The following is a 15,515-nucleotide window of genomic DNA, read 5'->3' as shown; positions in this document are numbered from 1 at the left end:
ATTTATGTTTATTATGAATAAAATATCATATAATTATTACTAAAAAATAATAATTTGTCTATGTAAAAGTTCTAAATAGTTAATTTGAACAGGTATATCCTATTTGAAAAGTTGCGAAATAAACAGAAACATAACTTTTTCATGTAAACAAGTTCCAATAACGCGTGTTGAAGGGTAATTCTTTAGGAATGAATAGTTGGAAACATAAATGCAGCAGAAGGTTCAACGTCATGTCTTAACTAATACATGAAGATGCATGTTAACGTGTGGATGATGTTGGAAGTGGCAACCTAACCTCAGTTTTGATTTGACCTTGTCGTGTAGTAAGACAGTACCACTATTATATTATTGCTTCTTCCCTTACAATTACAACAACTCCATGGAACAGAACAGTGATGGTACCACTCTGCTGCTAACAGTGTTCATCGATCCATTCAGCCCAAATATGATCAAACGGATGCAGAAAAAGAGAAAGGGAATGTATGACCTCCTTCTTCTACTGTTGTAATCTGTAAGCCATTCCACGACATGCTTTCAATTTCAAAGACAACTGTTACTACACATCCAAAACTCAAAAACAAATTTTAAATCATGGCTAAATATTTTATAAATAAATCAAATTTATTTATTTACCTGCTGCTATTAAGTTCATGCATGTGTCCTAAACCTAAATGTTCCCAAGTTTTATGAACAAAGGTGAAGAATGAATAGTTAAGAAATGTGGATATATAGTATATCTATGTTCATTTACGAGTAATTAAGGTTATTTTATGATAATTTTCATATAAATATTTTTTTTCTATTATATATATTCTCCATTTTTTTTTCTAATTTAAGATATTGTTTGTTTATAGGAATGAAAATAGGGTTGTGACGTGTTTAGGCGTATGACTAAATCCAGATCATACTCCTACGTAAGTCAAGAAGTATATGCTTTAATCAAGTCTGGTAAACATTTTTTTAGTGTTAAAAGGAGTAAGTTTCAGTGCGTTAATTACACGTCCAACATACATAAATTAATATAACTAAAATAGTAATAATAATTATTATTAATTTTATTAATATATGAATTTTGTATTGTAATAATTTCATATTCTATACTTGTTATAATCTGAATAAATATAATTACTGCTATATAGAAGCATGGACATAATAGCCTTTCTATTGTTTTCTTTTGGTTTTGTTGAAGCTGCTCAACCATTAACCACCACTGTAATTTATTTTCTATATCCTTGCTTGTGTAAAAAACTTACAGGAATGTTAACAAATATTAATACTCTTTCTTTATTATAATTCATTTATCCCCAAGTTAATCACAGTGTTTCAGTTTATTATTGATGGTTTCATATTTTTAAGTATTTATTTGCTTAATAAATACACATAGTCAAAAGAAATTTTATTGTAATGCAAATTTTAACATATAATTTTTAGTTAAAATTAGTTTTAAAATATATATAACGAAATTAATGTTACCCAAATTTAAAAAATAAGGAATCTTGAGGATTACTAAAAGTCACTTACAACCATTTCTGTATTTAATTTTTCAAATTCAAATTGTTTCTAACTCAGACAAATATTTCTTAGTTCAGTTAGCTGTTTTTTCTTTTATCTGAAGGTAACCCCCCAAAAACCTTTGTATGTATACAATAGGTAAGAATTAATATCCATTATATTGAGCTTGTTGGAATGATTATAAAGAGATCACCAGTAATTCATGATAAGTACATATCCATATCTAAGCGAACCGTAGCAGAAAGTAACAATAAAACTCCCATGTGCATGTTGCCAAACCTCACTAGATTATATATAAATCAAGATTTATACTGTGTAATTAATTTAAATTAAATTGAAGATGAAGGTGGATTTATTTTTTACTCTGTGACTTATAATTTAAATGTAACTATCTATGTAATTGATCCTCTCTTTATCTGCATCACCCCAAGCTTGAGCTCTCAAATGCATGTAAAATAGAAGCTTCATTTTCTTTTTAATTACACTTTTTGAAGTCTTATTTAAAGTTGATAATTAACAAACTGACCTTGAGGAACTAATTCTATAATTCAAGAGAGCTAGGAATTCATAAAGCCAACTTCATTCTTTGTTCAAAATGAACAATCATCACTCAAACAGTAAAACAGTAATAAGCATCAGCAGTTTGTTCAGCTAAATTTCGAAAGGAAAAATTATGCCAATCAAACCAATAAGATTTTTAAATTAGTCACAGAACAGAATCAAATTAAATCAAATTTAACTTCTTTATTTTTAGGTGTTACATGCATAATATAAAAAATAAAACTTATTTTTTTAAGTTAAATATGTCTTAATATCTAAATTTAAACATGAAATTGAAATTCTGTGTCCAAAAGTTTAATATATTTTATTCCTATGCTTTAAAAATAAATATAATCATTAACGTTAACTTTTTCTTTACATGTTAAAGAATGTTATATACTTTTATTTAAGCTATGTCAAATTGTATAAATACTTTAAATGTAACAAGAAATACAATACAACATGTTAAACATTGTTGAATTAAAAAGATTATGTTAAATAATTTGTAAAATATGAAAATCAAAATGTATCATAGCTTTAATATTTTTCTCATAAATAATAATATGATAAAAAATCATAACATTATTTATAAAAACACTTAAATGCATATTTAGCTCATTTAAAGTTAACAAAGTTTATTCCTACAAAATATTTTTTTAATTCATCCCTACATAATTTTAAATCACTATTTTTAGTTTAGTATTTATTTTAAAGCATATAGATAATTCTTATTTTAGGAATCTTAAGAATTTATTTCAGAAGTCAGATGCTTAAGTTAGTATATCAAAACATCAGTATATATTACTTGAAATAATTATTTGACGGTTTATTCCTTTAAAAAAGAATAACTAACCAGTATCATATAACACTAAAAATAAAAAAACACTGATTTCCAGTTTAGAGAAAAGAAAAAAAAAATTCAAAAACGACAATAAAAACATGTTTAACTAAAAAAGAAAAATGATCGAAAAACATAAGTATGTTAAGTTTATGAAACCTCGTAACTAAGAATGGCATTTTGAGAAAACATAAATAAGATAACATTTGACCTGTAGCTGTAGGTGGATAATTTTAGTAACAGAGGCAGTAAAGAAAGGAGAATAAAAGGATTGAGAAGAAAAATATAAATAGAAGAAAGAGGTTGCATGCAATATTAGAGAGAAATAAATATAATATATTTAGTTTGATTATTTGGAAAATGGGAAAAGGGGGTGGAGGAGGGTTCTGCACTTCTGTTCTGCAAGTCTGTAATCTGTGCATGACCCGACAGACTAACACTGTACGATTTTGCCGCGTGAATACCCACCCACTCCCTCTCCTATAGTTTATTTTCTTCTTTCATTACTTTCTCGCTTTTCACACCGCACTAACCAAACATATACGAGAATGGGATTGAATCATTGAACCCTCACCAATTCATTTACCACCCTTTTCCCTTTTCCCCTTTCCCCACTAAAAAAATGCCAAACAATACAACAACAAACTCTAACTCAAACTCTCCCACCAATTAATATCCATCTTCCTCATCTCTCTCTCACTATATTTATCAATTTCTCACCCTTCACCCTAGGTTGAATAAATGTGTCCAAAACGGGAACAAAAATGGTTGGTGGGGACTTTCAGCTGTTAATGCAAACAACAAATTAAAAGCTCGTGCAGTGAATCTGATCCAATGCACAAAAATATTACAAACCCTCAATTAATCACTCATTACATTTTCCATTTGCATGTCTTACACGTTCGCTTTATCTTGCTAAACCTCATTTATCGCTTCTGCTAATCTTTCACATACCATATCATTATACAATGTAGAAACGCTGTCTTTTATTTTTTTCCATAAACTTCGCTGCCTTGTCTTTATTTGGTCTCGATCTCTTTACAGACAAACTAATCACCAGAATTAATTCGTCATTAATGTACAATAATAGTACATGTTAACCTAATCATGCACTTTAAGCACTCTTGCTTTGGCAACACGGGAATAAACTCAAACTAAAATTAACGAAAGGAAAAGCCCTAGCTTCATCTTCATTAATTAAATTTCAAATTACAATTTTCTCTCTGGAAGGGAACGGAAAGATCGAGAGAAAGAATATTATATATTATATTAATAACAATAATTCCGAAATTAGGGTTTCTTACCGAGAGTGTTCTTGTTATTGTGCATCCAAACTTTGAGAACTTTTCTCTCCACATTGGTCTCAGCACAGAACTGTTCCACAGCAGATTCATCGTGCTTCTGGATTCTCCACCCCAGCTGTTCCGCGAATGCCAGCATCTTATCTTTCTGTTCCTGCGTGAACTTTGTTCGGAACCGTTTTTTGGATCCCCCGCCGCCGCCACCTCCGCCGCCGCCGCTGCTGCTCGGATTCGAGATGTCTTCGTCTTCGCGGCTGAGTCCTCCGCCGGAGGCCGCTGCCGGGAGGGCGAGCGGGCGGTGCTGCGCCATTGGAGGTGTGGCGAGATGGTGGTGAAGGTAGCCGCCGGCGGAGGGATGCTGCGGGACTCGGTGATGGTAGTACGGGGAGAACTGATGGTGGTGGTGCAGCGGCGGCGGCGGCTGCGCTCGGTGGTGAAAGGAGGTCATCTCGCCGTCGATCTCCTTGCGGTGAAAGTTCCGGTGGCAGTTGCAGGCAGCGCAAATCACGGCCTCCAGAGTGCCGTCCTCGCCGGCCGGCATGAACTCGCAGCATCCGTCGACAGCGTGGCCGCCGAAGCTCACGGCGTGGTTCTTCTGGCATTCTCGGTAGCGTACCGCGGCGGCGCCGAACGCGCCCTTCCGTCCCTCGCCGCCGACTTTGGAGCGAGCCGCCGAGTTTCCAAGCGAGTCGTAACTTGCCACCGGCGCTGGCACCGGCGGGTCGGGCATCCCCATTTCCTCCTCCTGCTCCTCTTGCTCGTCGAATTCCATATCGCTATCCACCTTCTCTCCCTAAAAAGATGAAAAGAAAGGCGAAAAATATATTTTTTTACCAACGAAAATTGAGTTGTGTGTGTTAGGGTTTCTAGAATTGAGAGGAAGTGGAAGTAAGTGGAGGAGAAAGTTGAAGATCTATTCTACTATACTCTACATGTGAGTTTGGGCAAGGGAGTTTTGAGTTTCACCAAGATAGAGTACAGGTAGATTGGAAGATAATAATAAAAACTAAGCTAAGTAAGATTGTGTTTGTGTATATATTTATATGGGATTTAAATTAATGAATATATTTAATATATAATAATGGTAAGAATTATTTAATAAAATAATGTTATTATTGTTGTTTGAAGATAAGAGATTGAAGAGGATGTGGTCATGAATAAGCGGTCTGAAGAAAAGAGCTGTTTCACTCAGAAAAGGGTTTCAAATACTTGCCATTACATAATTAACACCTGTACCATTCTTGTTCAGACATTTACTTTTTACTTTAACTGACCATAACCCATTTCTGCACCCTTTTTCCAACCTTGTGTCTTTTTTTTTTTTAAAGATATTGCAAGATGCAAGGAAGCTACATTATTAAGAATGTAGAAGAGTGGAAGGCATAATAATAATAAAAAAAATGCAGAGATTAGAGAAAAGGTGTTATTGTAGGTAGGATGTTTGGGATGATAAGGGTAATTAGTTGAGTGGAGGAAGAAGAGTAGAGAGAGAGAAGAGAGAAGAGAGAAGGGGGAATATGGTTGGTGAGAAAGCAGGAGGAAAAGGAGGAGGAGTGGAAGTGGAAGAAGGAGAAGTGAATGTGGTTGAAGAATTTGGGAGCAGAAATGGAACCATAAAAATAAAACTTAAGACACGGACTTAACATCGGACCAATTAATCTGTCTGCATTTATGGGAGCTGCCTACGTGCCCTCCTTCTCCGACAGGACATGACATCACTCTTCCCTCACACTCCTAACTCCTAAATTCTCTTATTATCATTATTCTTTTTCTCATTCTCATCCATTTCCATTAACTTAATTACCTTATCATCCTCACTTCTCTTCTCTCTCATTTCACCTCCTTTTTATCTCTATCCCTGTCAATCTCAATTAATCATAAATATCAACCTCTCTGCTGCTTCATTACATTTTATTAATGTTTCATTTTTTATAAACTCTGCTTATTTGGTTTTTGCTTCTCATGTCCATCCACAAGAATCTCCATTAACGTTGTTATCTACAATGATGAGGTTGGAGAAGATGGTGGTTCTACTAGGTGACAACAATTCTATTCCGGCACAAATGAAGGAACCATGTTTTTAGAGATGGACTTTATGGTGCTTGTAGGGTTTGTTCATTCAACTCTATGGTATTTCTGGAATACACCTTTTCAATTCTTCATAGCTTCAATATGAAAAAAAAAAAAAACGCTCACGGTTATAATGTAAGTGATTAAAACTTTATCCCTTCTCTCTCTCTCTCAATAACATGTGTTCCATTGACTCTGGTAAAGAAAGAAAAACAAAGGAAGATCTTGCAAAGGTTCACATATATAGATGTCATTTCAAAACAAATTAATTAGTTGTTGTTTATCTTAGATTTAATATGTAACACTTTAAATCTTTATATTAACAATATATATATATATATATATAGTATATATTAATTATACTGTATTGTATATAATTGCAGCATCTCTAAAGGTAAAACAAAAAAGAAATTTAGAGATTGGATCTTGATTATATATAGTGTTTATATTTAACTATTAGTAGATGTTATAAAATAACTATTTATAAATAAAAAAAATTACAATCCCCTATTTGGTAAGTATCTCCATGTCTTTTTTGGTAAGTATAGCCATCAAACTATTTTTCTTTCTCTGAAACCAAAGCACATGGTGCCCTAACCACCTATCCCAGCTGAATCGTTTCATTGTACATGACAAGCTTTTCGACAAAAACTTCAGGTACAAGAAATTTTGCTTTGGTAGGATTCGATGTTGATTAAGTAACCTTAAAGAATTAGTTAGATGACATATAGATTTATAACTATTTAGATATTCTACCTCACTTATTTTTTGGAACCACATTAAATGCAAAGAACATTCTTAAAAAATGTTGAAATAGAAGAGTAAAAATTTGAGTATAAGAAAAATTCAACACAGAATCTCCATTTATGTATGGAGTGTATATAAGAGATGTGAATGATACATGATTGAATTAGGAGGAGAAGAAGAAGAGAAAAGGATGGAAAGCAATTATGAATAGCAAGAAGCATTATTGGTGTAGACAAAGGAGGCCCAAGTTCAGAGAAGCTGACCCTCGAAACATGTTCAAAATAATTCATGTGAAGAACTCAAACAAGATTTGGTCAGATCTCGAGGAGCTTCAGGTGTAAGTTTTCCCAACCTACAATTTATCAAACAGTTTTCATTTTTGAAGACCAAATGTTGAATATTAGGGTTTTTCTTTTCTTTTCAGAGGAATCTTTTTTCCCTAGACAATCTCATGGGAGATATCCTCATCATGCTATCAAAAAGACAAAAAAAATGCTTAATAATGTGAAAACAATAAACCAATTAATAAATAAGTATTTTGTACATACCTTCGTAACACTTTGGAATGAAGATATAGTTTTATACCATTTGTTGTATGTACAAGTCATTAAAAGATAATATAGTTAAGTTTCAACTCTCTATTTAGTCTATTAAGTTTGTTTTGTGTATTGAGTACTTAAACTTTTTATATTTTTAATTAATTTTCTATAGGTTACTTTTTTTTATTAATTGGATGATGTTTTGTCTCCTACATAAAAATCATTAACAAATAGAAACATGTATCTTTAATAATTTTTTTTATAACTTTTTTATAACCATTTATATGACAGTTTGTAATTGATCCGTTTTAAATATACAAACCAATAAAATAGTAACAAATAATCTATTGTCAAAAAGTTGTTAAAATATCATGGTCCTAACAAGTCAAAATAACATCAACATCATAAAAAAAATAAAAAAAGGCAATAGAAACTTGAATAAATACATTAGTTTAGAAAATACTTTAAACTTAATAAGTCTTAAAAGTAAGTTATGTGGATGTGCTATACTATTTCTTTGGCTAGAAATATAGATATTTATTTATAGATAAATTTCTTGAAACAAGAAATTGAAAATGAAAAATGATTTGAACTTCTTTAAATTAATTTAAGATTAGTTTGTAGAAACCCTTTCAGATTACTTTTCAAAGAAAAACAATTATTTTTCTAAGAGAAACTAGTCTATATATATAAGTTAAAAATTGTTTTCACAGAAAGAAATGAAATATTTTTATAAACTAATTTCATAAACTAACTTAACTCATGAAGAAACCTATTTAAATTTTTTTCCTCATTCAAGTGTTTTTGGGAAAGATGATTCGAAATAAACTCTAATCCAATTATGAATGCATATAGAAGTTAACTTTTTTTCAAAAGTTAAGATGCATGTAACTTTAACTAACAATTAAAAAAAAAAAACATTCAACAGGGCAATGCTTTTTATTTTTTTAGAGGAAAAATTGATACTTTTTTTTTATATATGTTTTATGCTTTTGTCTTTCTTAGAAGTACTGGAGAACACCTAGAGTTGGCTTGATTTTCTTAAAAGGAATGAACATTTGGAATGGCTTTCTTGGACCATACCTGATGGATGAGGGATCATTCATGGTGTATTTGATTTTTTGTTTGGAATAGTTTGGACAAAAGCTGTGTCTTATAACAAATAAAGCTTTCTAGATTCCTTTTTTTTTTCAATAAAAAATTGTAATTTAAATGATTAAAATTTAATTTAATTATTTAAAAAGAAAGTAATATAATATTTTATAAAGATAAATAAGGAATAGTAGATGGAGTGATGGTGAAGGGTAAAAAAAAGTTTGAAATGTTGAGAATTAATTAAGACGAAAAAAAAATGAAGATGAATGAGAGGGATGGGAAGGTTTTTGTTTTATGAGTGGTGACCGTACTCCTGTCACTATCATGTCAGCGGGACGGAAACCACATTTGGCCTCCATTTTCCTGAAAAAGAGACACCAACCAACACAGTAAATTATGCTCATTACTTTTCCTTTCCATTCAACTCAATACTCATTTTAATATATTAATATTTTAATATATTCTAAAATATTAAAAAAAGTTTTTTTTTTTTTTAAGAAATTGCACCAAAAATCTATTACAAAATTCAAATTCCATTCTACTCTCCTTCTGCCCCAAGAGACAAAAATAAATGTACTAAATGTTTAAAAATTTGAAAACCACTCGTATTTCTTCAATTTAATTTCTACATTGTTAAAAATGTTAACTTTTTATCTTTTAAATCAACGTCAATTTTGTCAATATAGTGTGACAGTGCCATTTGTACCCATTGATAATAATTTCAACATTAGAAAACTTTAGAGTGTGTTGATGTCAGGTTAATAGGAGGAGATGAATTCAAGGAGAGTGATTGAGTGAATTTAAGGATATTTGAGGGTGATTTTTTTGTATTTATTTGAGTAGATTTGAAGGTAATTGAGAGTGGATTTGGAGGTAAAGTTTGTGAAAATTAGTGTAGGATTTGATTGATATGATAGTTTTAAAAAATTTGTTTAATTGGTAGAAATTAAAGATTACCAAAATGTCTCTAGGTATTAAAGTAATATAAATTATATTTGTTAATGTTATATTTAATTGCAAAAATGTTTATTAAAAGTTAAAAATTTAGAATAATTATTAAAAATAATTTTAAAAATTTAATTAAATTATAATTTAATGAAATGAATTTTTTTAAATGAAGTATTTGTTTGTAATATAATTTAGTTCCAAGTAGTATGAATTTATTTGTTATGGAAGTGAGATTTATTAATTTTGAAGACAACCGATAATTAATCCAAGTTATAATTATCCATTACATAAAATAAAAAAGTGCAAAGATAATAACATACAAATATATTTGTAATAGATCATCATGAAGTTGCTTCACAAAGGTATCTAAGCAATGTATTGAAACGATACTGTGTCGGTATCCCTAATAAACGTCTTGTATGGGATGGATGTGAAGATAGAAAGACAAAGCACTATCTCAAATAAATTGTCATCTTGAATGTTCATTGCCCATAATAAGTTATGAATTTGTTCCGAAGTTGGATTAGATGATTGATTCCTAGCCCTTAACCATTCATTTTGACGCAACAATTCATTTCGGCGCTCCATGGCCTGATTTTGTTGTTCAAGAGCTGCATATAGTCTTGTTGTTTAAGTAATTATTCGTTCCAATTCATCAATTATTCGTGGATCCATCTGTTTTATAGTTCAATAAGTTGACAAAAATAAAAGTGTGAAAAGTCATGTTAAAGCAAGTACAATTCATATATAGGTAATGAAAAAAATCAATCATAGAAGTAAAGTACAACAAAAAAGTCATGTAATACAGGAACTTAATCATCTAAATGGTGAAGAATTAAGTTAACATTTTGATTCAGTTAAGCAAACTGTCGGTTCATGTCGAGAGATAGGTTTGCCAAGTTATCTTCAATACGCTGAACCCGCCCCTGCATTTGTTCCACACCTTGCATTCTATGTTGCAAGTCATGTACCTCCTCCCATATTTGAGTCATCATATTAGGATTTGAAAGATCTGGAGGAGGTTGCACAGGGATGTCATCATGTTGTGGTTGTTCTTCTTCTTCATCATCGTCGACATCGTGTTACCAAACACCGTTCACATTAACAATATTAAACCTCTTCAAAGAAATAATTGAAAAATGATATTTGGTCCCAATATGAGTGTTGGCATCATCATCTACATGTACTCCACAATATTGCACGATTTGGGTGATCAATACACCATATGATAGGGGTGCGTCACCGGCCTTGCATTTGAGCATATGTTGCATGATGTGATGAGGCCAATTGATAGGTATATTATTTTTAAGCACCCATATCATAAAGATATCCTCTTGCAATACCTTTGCAAAATTTCCAGGTCGAGGAGTTAACATGTGCACAATAACATAATTCAAAAGAATCTACGTCTAGTCGTTAATCACTATAAAAAGTGATTAACAGTTTCACTAAAAAAAGTTTCACAGATTACAACAATAGTGAATTAAATATGATGATTAAACCTTCCTTCGACGAACGAACCGGAAGATGAACACTCTGCCAACTCGAAGAGAACAGCTCCGACTATCGACACACAAAACGCGAGCTTCTCTGATTCACGAGACCAGGCAAAGCACCTTGCTAACTCGAAGAGAACCGCTCCGACTATCGACACACAAAATGCGAGCTTCTCCTATTCATGAGACCAAGCAAGGGAACTGAATTATGGTTTTGAGAACTTCCTCTGACAAACAGTATTCTTCAAAAGTTTTCTATTCAACAATGTTCCTTCTGAACTTCTCAAAAGACCAATATATAGCCAACTAGTCTGAATATGAAAGGTCAAGTCCCAACTGCCAGTAATAATCGATTATTGTAAGTGATAATCGATTATTCAAGTCCCTTACAAGTTTTTCAAAATAACTTAGGAAGTTTTCAAAACAGACTTGTGATAATCGATTATTTAGAGTGATAATCGATTATTCCAGAGCAATACAATTTTTCAGAAAAGCTCATGATAATCGATTATTGCTCCTCATAACCGATTATTTCATAACAGTACCTAAAATATAAGTTTTACATATTTAAGGACATTCCTAATACATTTTATATTCTACAAAGTGCTTTAAAAATATTTGTAATATCTTCTTCAGGTTAAACTTCTTGTAGCATCATCAAAACCATTTACTTCAAGATTTACCAATGCTCCTCATTGGTTATAGAACGGAAGGCATAGATTGAATGTTCTCTGGACTATATTCATCTATAGATGGAGGAGGTGATGGTGGAGTTGGGTCTCTATATGTCGTCTAATCAGGTTGTTCTGGAATGTACTCAATGTTCTGATTCAAATCAACATTAACACAAGGCGCAACCCGACGACGTGTTTGACGAGCGGTCCAAACACCACTCACAGTAGCTCGATCAAAAGCCCACAACTCCACCATTAAATCATAATGTCTTATGCTGATAACTCTTCACTTTGATGCAGTTGGCCTCGACTGAAACAACGTACATGAAACAGTTAGTGGTTCAAGTTATGTATTTTAACAATCCACCAAATCTTAATGTTTAACAAATACCTCAATCAGGTCAGCCCAGACTTCGTCTTCAGCTTCAAACCTCATAGTGACGATGTTCCAAGCAAAACTACTCTATCCATTAAAGAGGTCATGAACCTCACGCCATCTGTCTTTCAATACCTTTTGACGATTTTTTAAATTAGCTTTACTAACATAAACATAACCAGCGTTGTGAAGGTATTGAACCATGTTATTTTATGCTTGGGTTGTCCAACTTCCATCAACCCTATTACCCAAACGATTATCCTCAATCATAGAATGCAAAAGTCTTCCATTTGCATTTGCTTTTCGGTAGCCTAACCCATAAGAACTCCATGGTTAAGCGTGCTTAGCCTGGAGTAATTTGGGATGGGTGACCTTCTGGGAAGTTTTTTCGGAAAGTGTGTGAGTGAGGACAAAGCACAATGGAAAGCCTCGTGTTGATGTGTGGGGGCAGTCAACAGTCCTTGTAAGTTGTCGGGGCGTTACACGATCCGCTATGGCATCCCTAATAGTACTACCAACCTTATAATCATCTTCACGAACTTGAGAAGATGACACATTTTGCTCTTCCCTTTCATTCAACTCATTATCAACCTCATTAAGCAATGGGTCATCCCTATCAATTCCACGGATAAAGTTGTGTAGGATACAATAAGCCAAAATAATATTTGTCATCGTCTCCAATCCATAATATGGTTCAGTGCCACATGCAATGATAGGGAACCGTCTCTTCAATACACCAAATGTTCTTTCAATAACATTTCTCATTGATGAATGTCGATGGTTAAAGAGCTCTCGTGCATTTTGTGGTCCTCTACATGTAAATTCTTTAAGGTGATATCTGATGCCTCTATATGGTGTCATAATCGTACTTTTCAGCATAAATCCAACGTCGCCGAGATAGTATTTTCCTACAGGTATGTACACATCAGTACTTGTTAAGTAATAAATAACCAATCATTTTATTCGAATGAAGACCCTTACCTTGGGGGATCACCAACGGATCATCTAGATCAAGAGCATTTTTTAAGATTCTAAAATCAGATGTTGTGCCTTCCCACCCAGCTAGAACATATGTGAATTTCATATCAAAGTCACAGGCGGCAAACACATTTTGAGTTGGCCAATCTTTTCTACCACGAAATCTCGGAGCATCTTCTCTTGGAACCCTTACACGAATGTGAGTAACATCTATGACCCCTAAGCAATCCTAAACATTGAATTAAGAAGTCATCATACAATTGCATAACATTAACATCGTTTCATAAAATCATAGTCTGATTGAAACATTGAAATCATTACCTTGAAGTAAGGATAAAACCGACTGTTGTTCAAGACATATGGATGAACCTCATCTCCTGATGGCTGAGTTAAAAATTCTGATTCTAGAGTTATAATAGCATCCAACACATTGTGAAATTGTTTGCTTACCGTCGCCCCAGATCGATGAAAGAAAAATGCGACACTCCAATTCTTAACATTATGCCTAATTATATGAAGAAATTGAGCTACTTGTTCCTCCACTATGGAGCGAATGACGTCTTTAACTAACTCGGTTGTTCTTAATCTCTCACAAAGATTAATAAATGCCTCTGGACCCATCCGAATAATGTCACGACATCGAGTAGTATGCACCAGGTACGGCATTAACTGCTATCTGCGACGGTCTTTGTCGGGAAGAAAATTGCTAACACTACTTGGATCACTCGAGAACATATTCAATATATTCAAGGCATGACAAACAATGCATAACATTGTTAGTGCAGCCAGTGAGGTGGTTATTTGTAAGTGTCGTTGTAGCATTGCGACTATATTAAAGTCTACACCAAGCACATCATCATCTATATCGTCACGCTCCAAGTACGACAAGTCTAATTCTCCTTCCATCTATTTTTACTTAAACAAATAATCATACTATAATTAACATCATGCATTCATATATTCATTAAACATAATTCAATCCTATATTCATAGATTCATATATCATATATTCATACATGAACAAAATACATTAATACATTCATATATTAGTTAAAAACAAACCAAAAATATTTAAATAACACATTATAAAACATTCTTATATTCACATGTAATGACTTATAATAAAAGAAAAAAAAATAACACGCATTTCATATATTTTTTATAAACAATTAGTTTAAATATAGATTAAAAAACACCTCTTGAAGACTTATCAAAATGAAATGAACATTGAGCAAACAGCGTGAAGCTCCAATGCAATGCCACTCAGAATTTGTCCACAAGGTTGTGAAATTCAAATGTTAAACTTCAAAGCTTCACCCTAATATAGCAAACATGGCAACATAATTAGAAATATATCAATATAGTATACAATACTAGAATAAAAAGTTTGTTAGGCATCATATACCTTCAATCAAATTCAAGCAAATCAATAACCACAAATAACCTGACTGCCCTTGAATGATAAAAAGCAAAAGAACCACCAAAAATTCCAATGCAAAGAAATGAATTTTTCCTTAACACACTTTTCACAACCTTCAGCCAGCACCCACCGTGCTCTTTGCTACCACCTACAAGACTATACAAAATTGTTAACATCGTTTATGAAATTTGAGTTTATAAATTGCATTGTATTCTTTATTGTATGAAAACATCACCAAGAGGTGAATCAAGTTTTGTCAAGTTGTATACATTTACTACAGACAAAATAAAATTCCAGAGAATGAGTTTTTAATAACTTATAGTTAAATTTTCAAAAGCCCAACTCATTCAAACAATAACTTTTCAAACGTAAAGAACCTAATGCACCTGATGTAGATCTGGTCTTCAAACCACGAAGGACAGCGAACACTTCTAAAGCATAAACCACCTAACTACTGATGATGGACAAATGATACCAGATAAATATATTCAGTGAGACAATTTAATAAAACTAGTTAACATTATTATTATTTTATTAATCATGTTACTATGATTATTCTATATATATATATATATATATATATATATATATATATATATATATATATATGATAAATTATTATTTTTATTGATATTATTTTATATCATCTTTATATTATATGTTTTTATTATGTAAATTATAAGATTCATAAATCTTATAAATACAGATTACATTTTATTATAAAAGATATATTCTTCCATACTTTTGTTTATTGAATGTTGAAGAGTATTTATAGATGAAATTTTTCTGTGTTCTAATGCTTATAACAAAAATCAAGATTCTTCCATCATTCATATTTTGTTAGTTGTCTGGAGGTCTATACTCAGTCTTGATAAGAGTAGGTTGTAAAAGTCTAATGTTAAAGAAAGGTGAGTATAGGAGAAGAAAAGGTGAAACCTTGAAGTTCACAAAACTCAATATAAGTTTGTACTTTATTGGAAT

At 32.0% G+C, this 15,515-nt stretch overlaps 2 protein-coding genes across 6 annotated transcripts; both read right to left on the bottom strand.

The window, feature by feature from the left end:
* Nucleotides 1-209: 209 nt before the first annotated feature.
* On the bottom strand, nucleotides 210-5,215 carry LOC106764009 (zinc-finger homeodomain protein 2). Of its 5 annotated transcripts, none has more exons than XM_022782277.1 (2): nucleotides 4,195-5,215; nucleotides 210-509 (listed from the first exon to the last, which is right to left on the bottom strand). In XM_022782277.1, exons 1-2 carry the CDS (start codon nucleotides 4,961-4,963, stop codon nucleotides 367-369), a joined length of 912 nt encoding a protein of 303 aa, XP_022637998.1. In that variant the 5' UTR covers nucleotides 4,964-5,215; the 3' UTR covers nucleotides 210-366. The 5 variants fall into 5 exon arrangements, with proteins under 5 accessions (XP_022637998.1, XP_022638000.1, XP_022637999.1 ...); XM_022782279.1 differs by having other exon boundaries at nucleotides 482-531; nucleotides 4,195-5,212; XM_022782278.1 differs by lacking the exon at nucleotides 210-509 and adding an exon at nucleotides 3,179-3,675 and having other exon boundaries at nucleotides 4,195-5,213.
* A 6,831-nt stretch (nucleotides 5,216-12,046) lies between these two features.
* On the bottom strand, nucleotides 12,047-13,780 carry LOC106763591 (protein ALP1-like). The gene is made up of 5 exons (XM_014647763.1): nucleotides 13,436-13,780; nucleotides 13,118-13,343; nucleotides 12,620-13,044; nucleotides 12,152-12,223; nucleotides 12,047-12,070 (listed from the first exon to the last, which is right to left on the bottom strand). The coding sequence occupies exons 1-5, from the start codon at nucleotides 13,778-13,780 to the stop codon at nucleotides 12,047-12,049; spliced, it is 1,092 nt and encodes a 363-aa protein (XP_014503249.1).
* Between the last annotated feature and the right edge of the window lie 1,735 nt (nucleotides 13,781-15,515).

The sequence above is a fragment of the Vigna radiata genome, chromosome 6, assembly GCF_000741045.1.
Source record: "Vigna radiata var. radiata cultivar VC1973A chromosome 6, Vradiata_ver6, whole genome shotgun sequence".
Classification (NCBI taxonomy): domain Eukaryota; kingdom Viridiplantae; phylum Streptophyta; class Magnoliopsida; order Fabales; family Fabaceae; genus Vigna; species Vigna radiata.
This window is presented reverse-complemented; position numbering and strand designations above follow the sequence as displayed.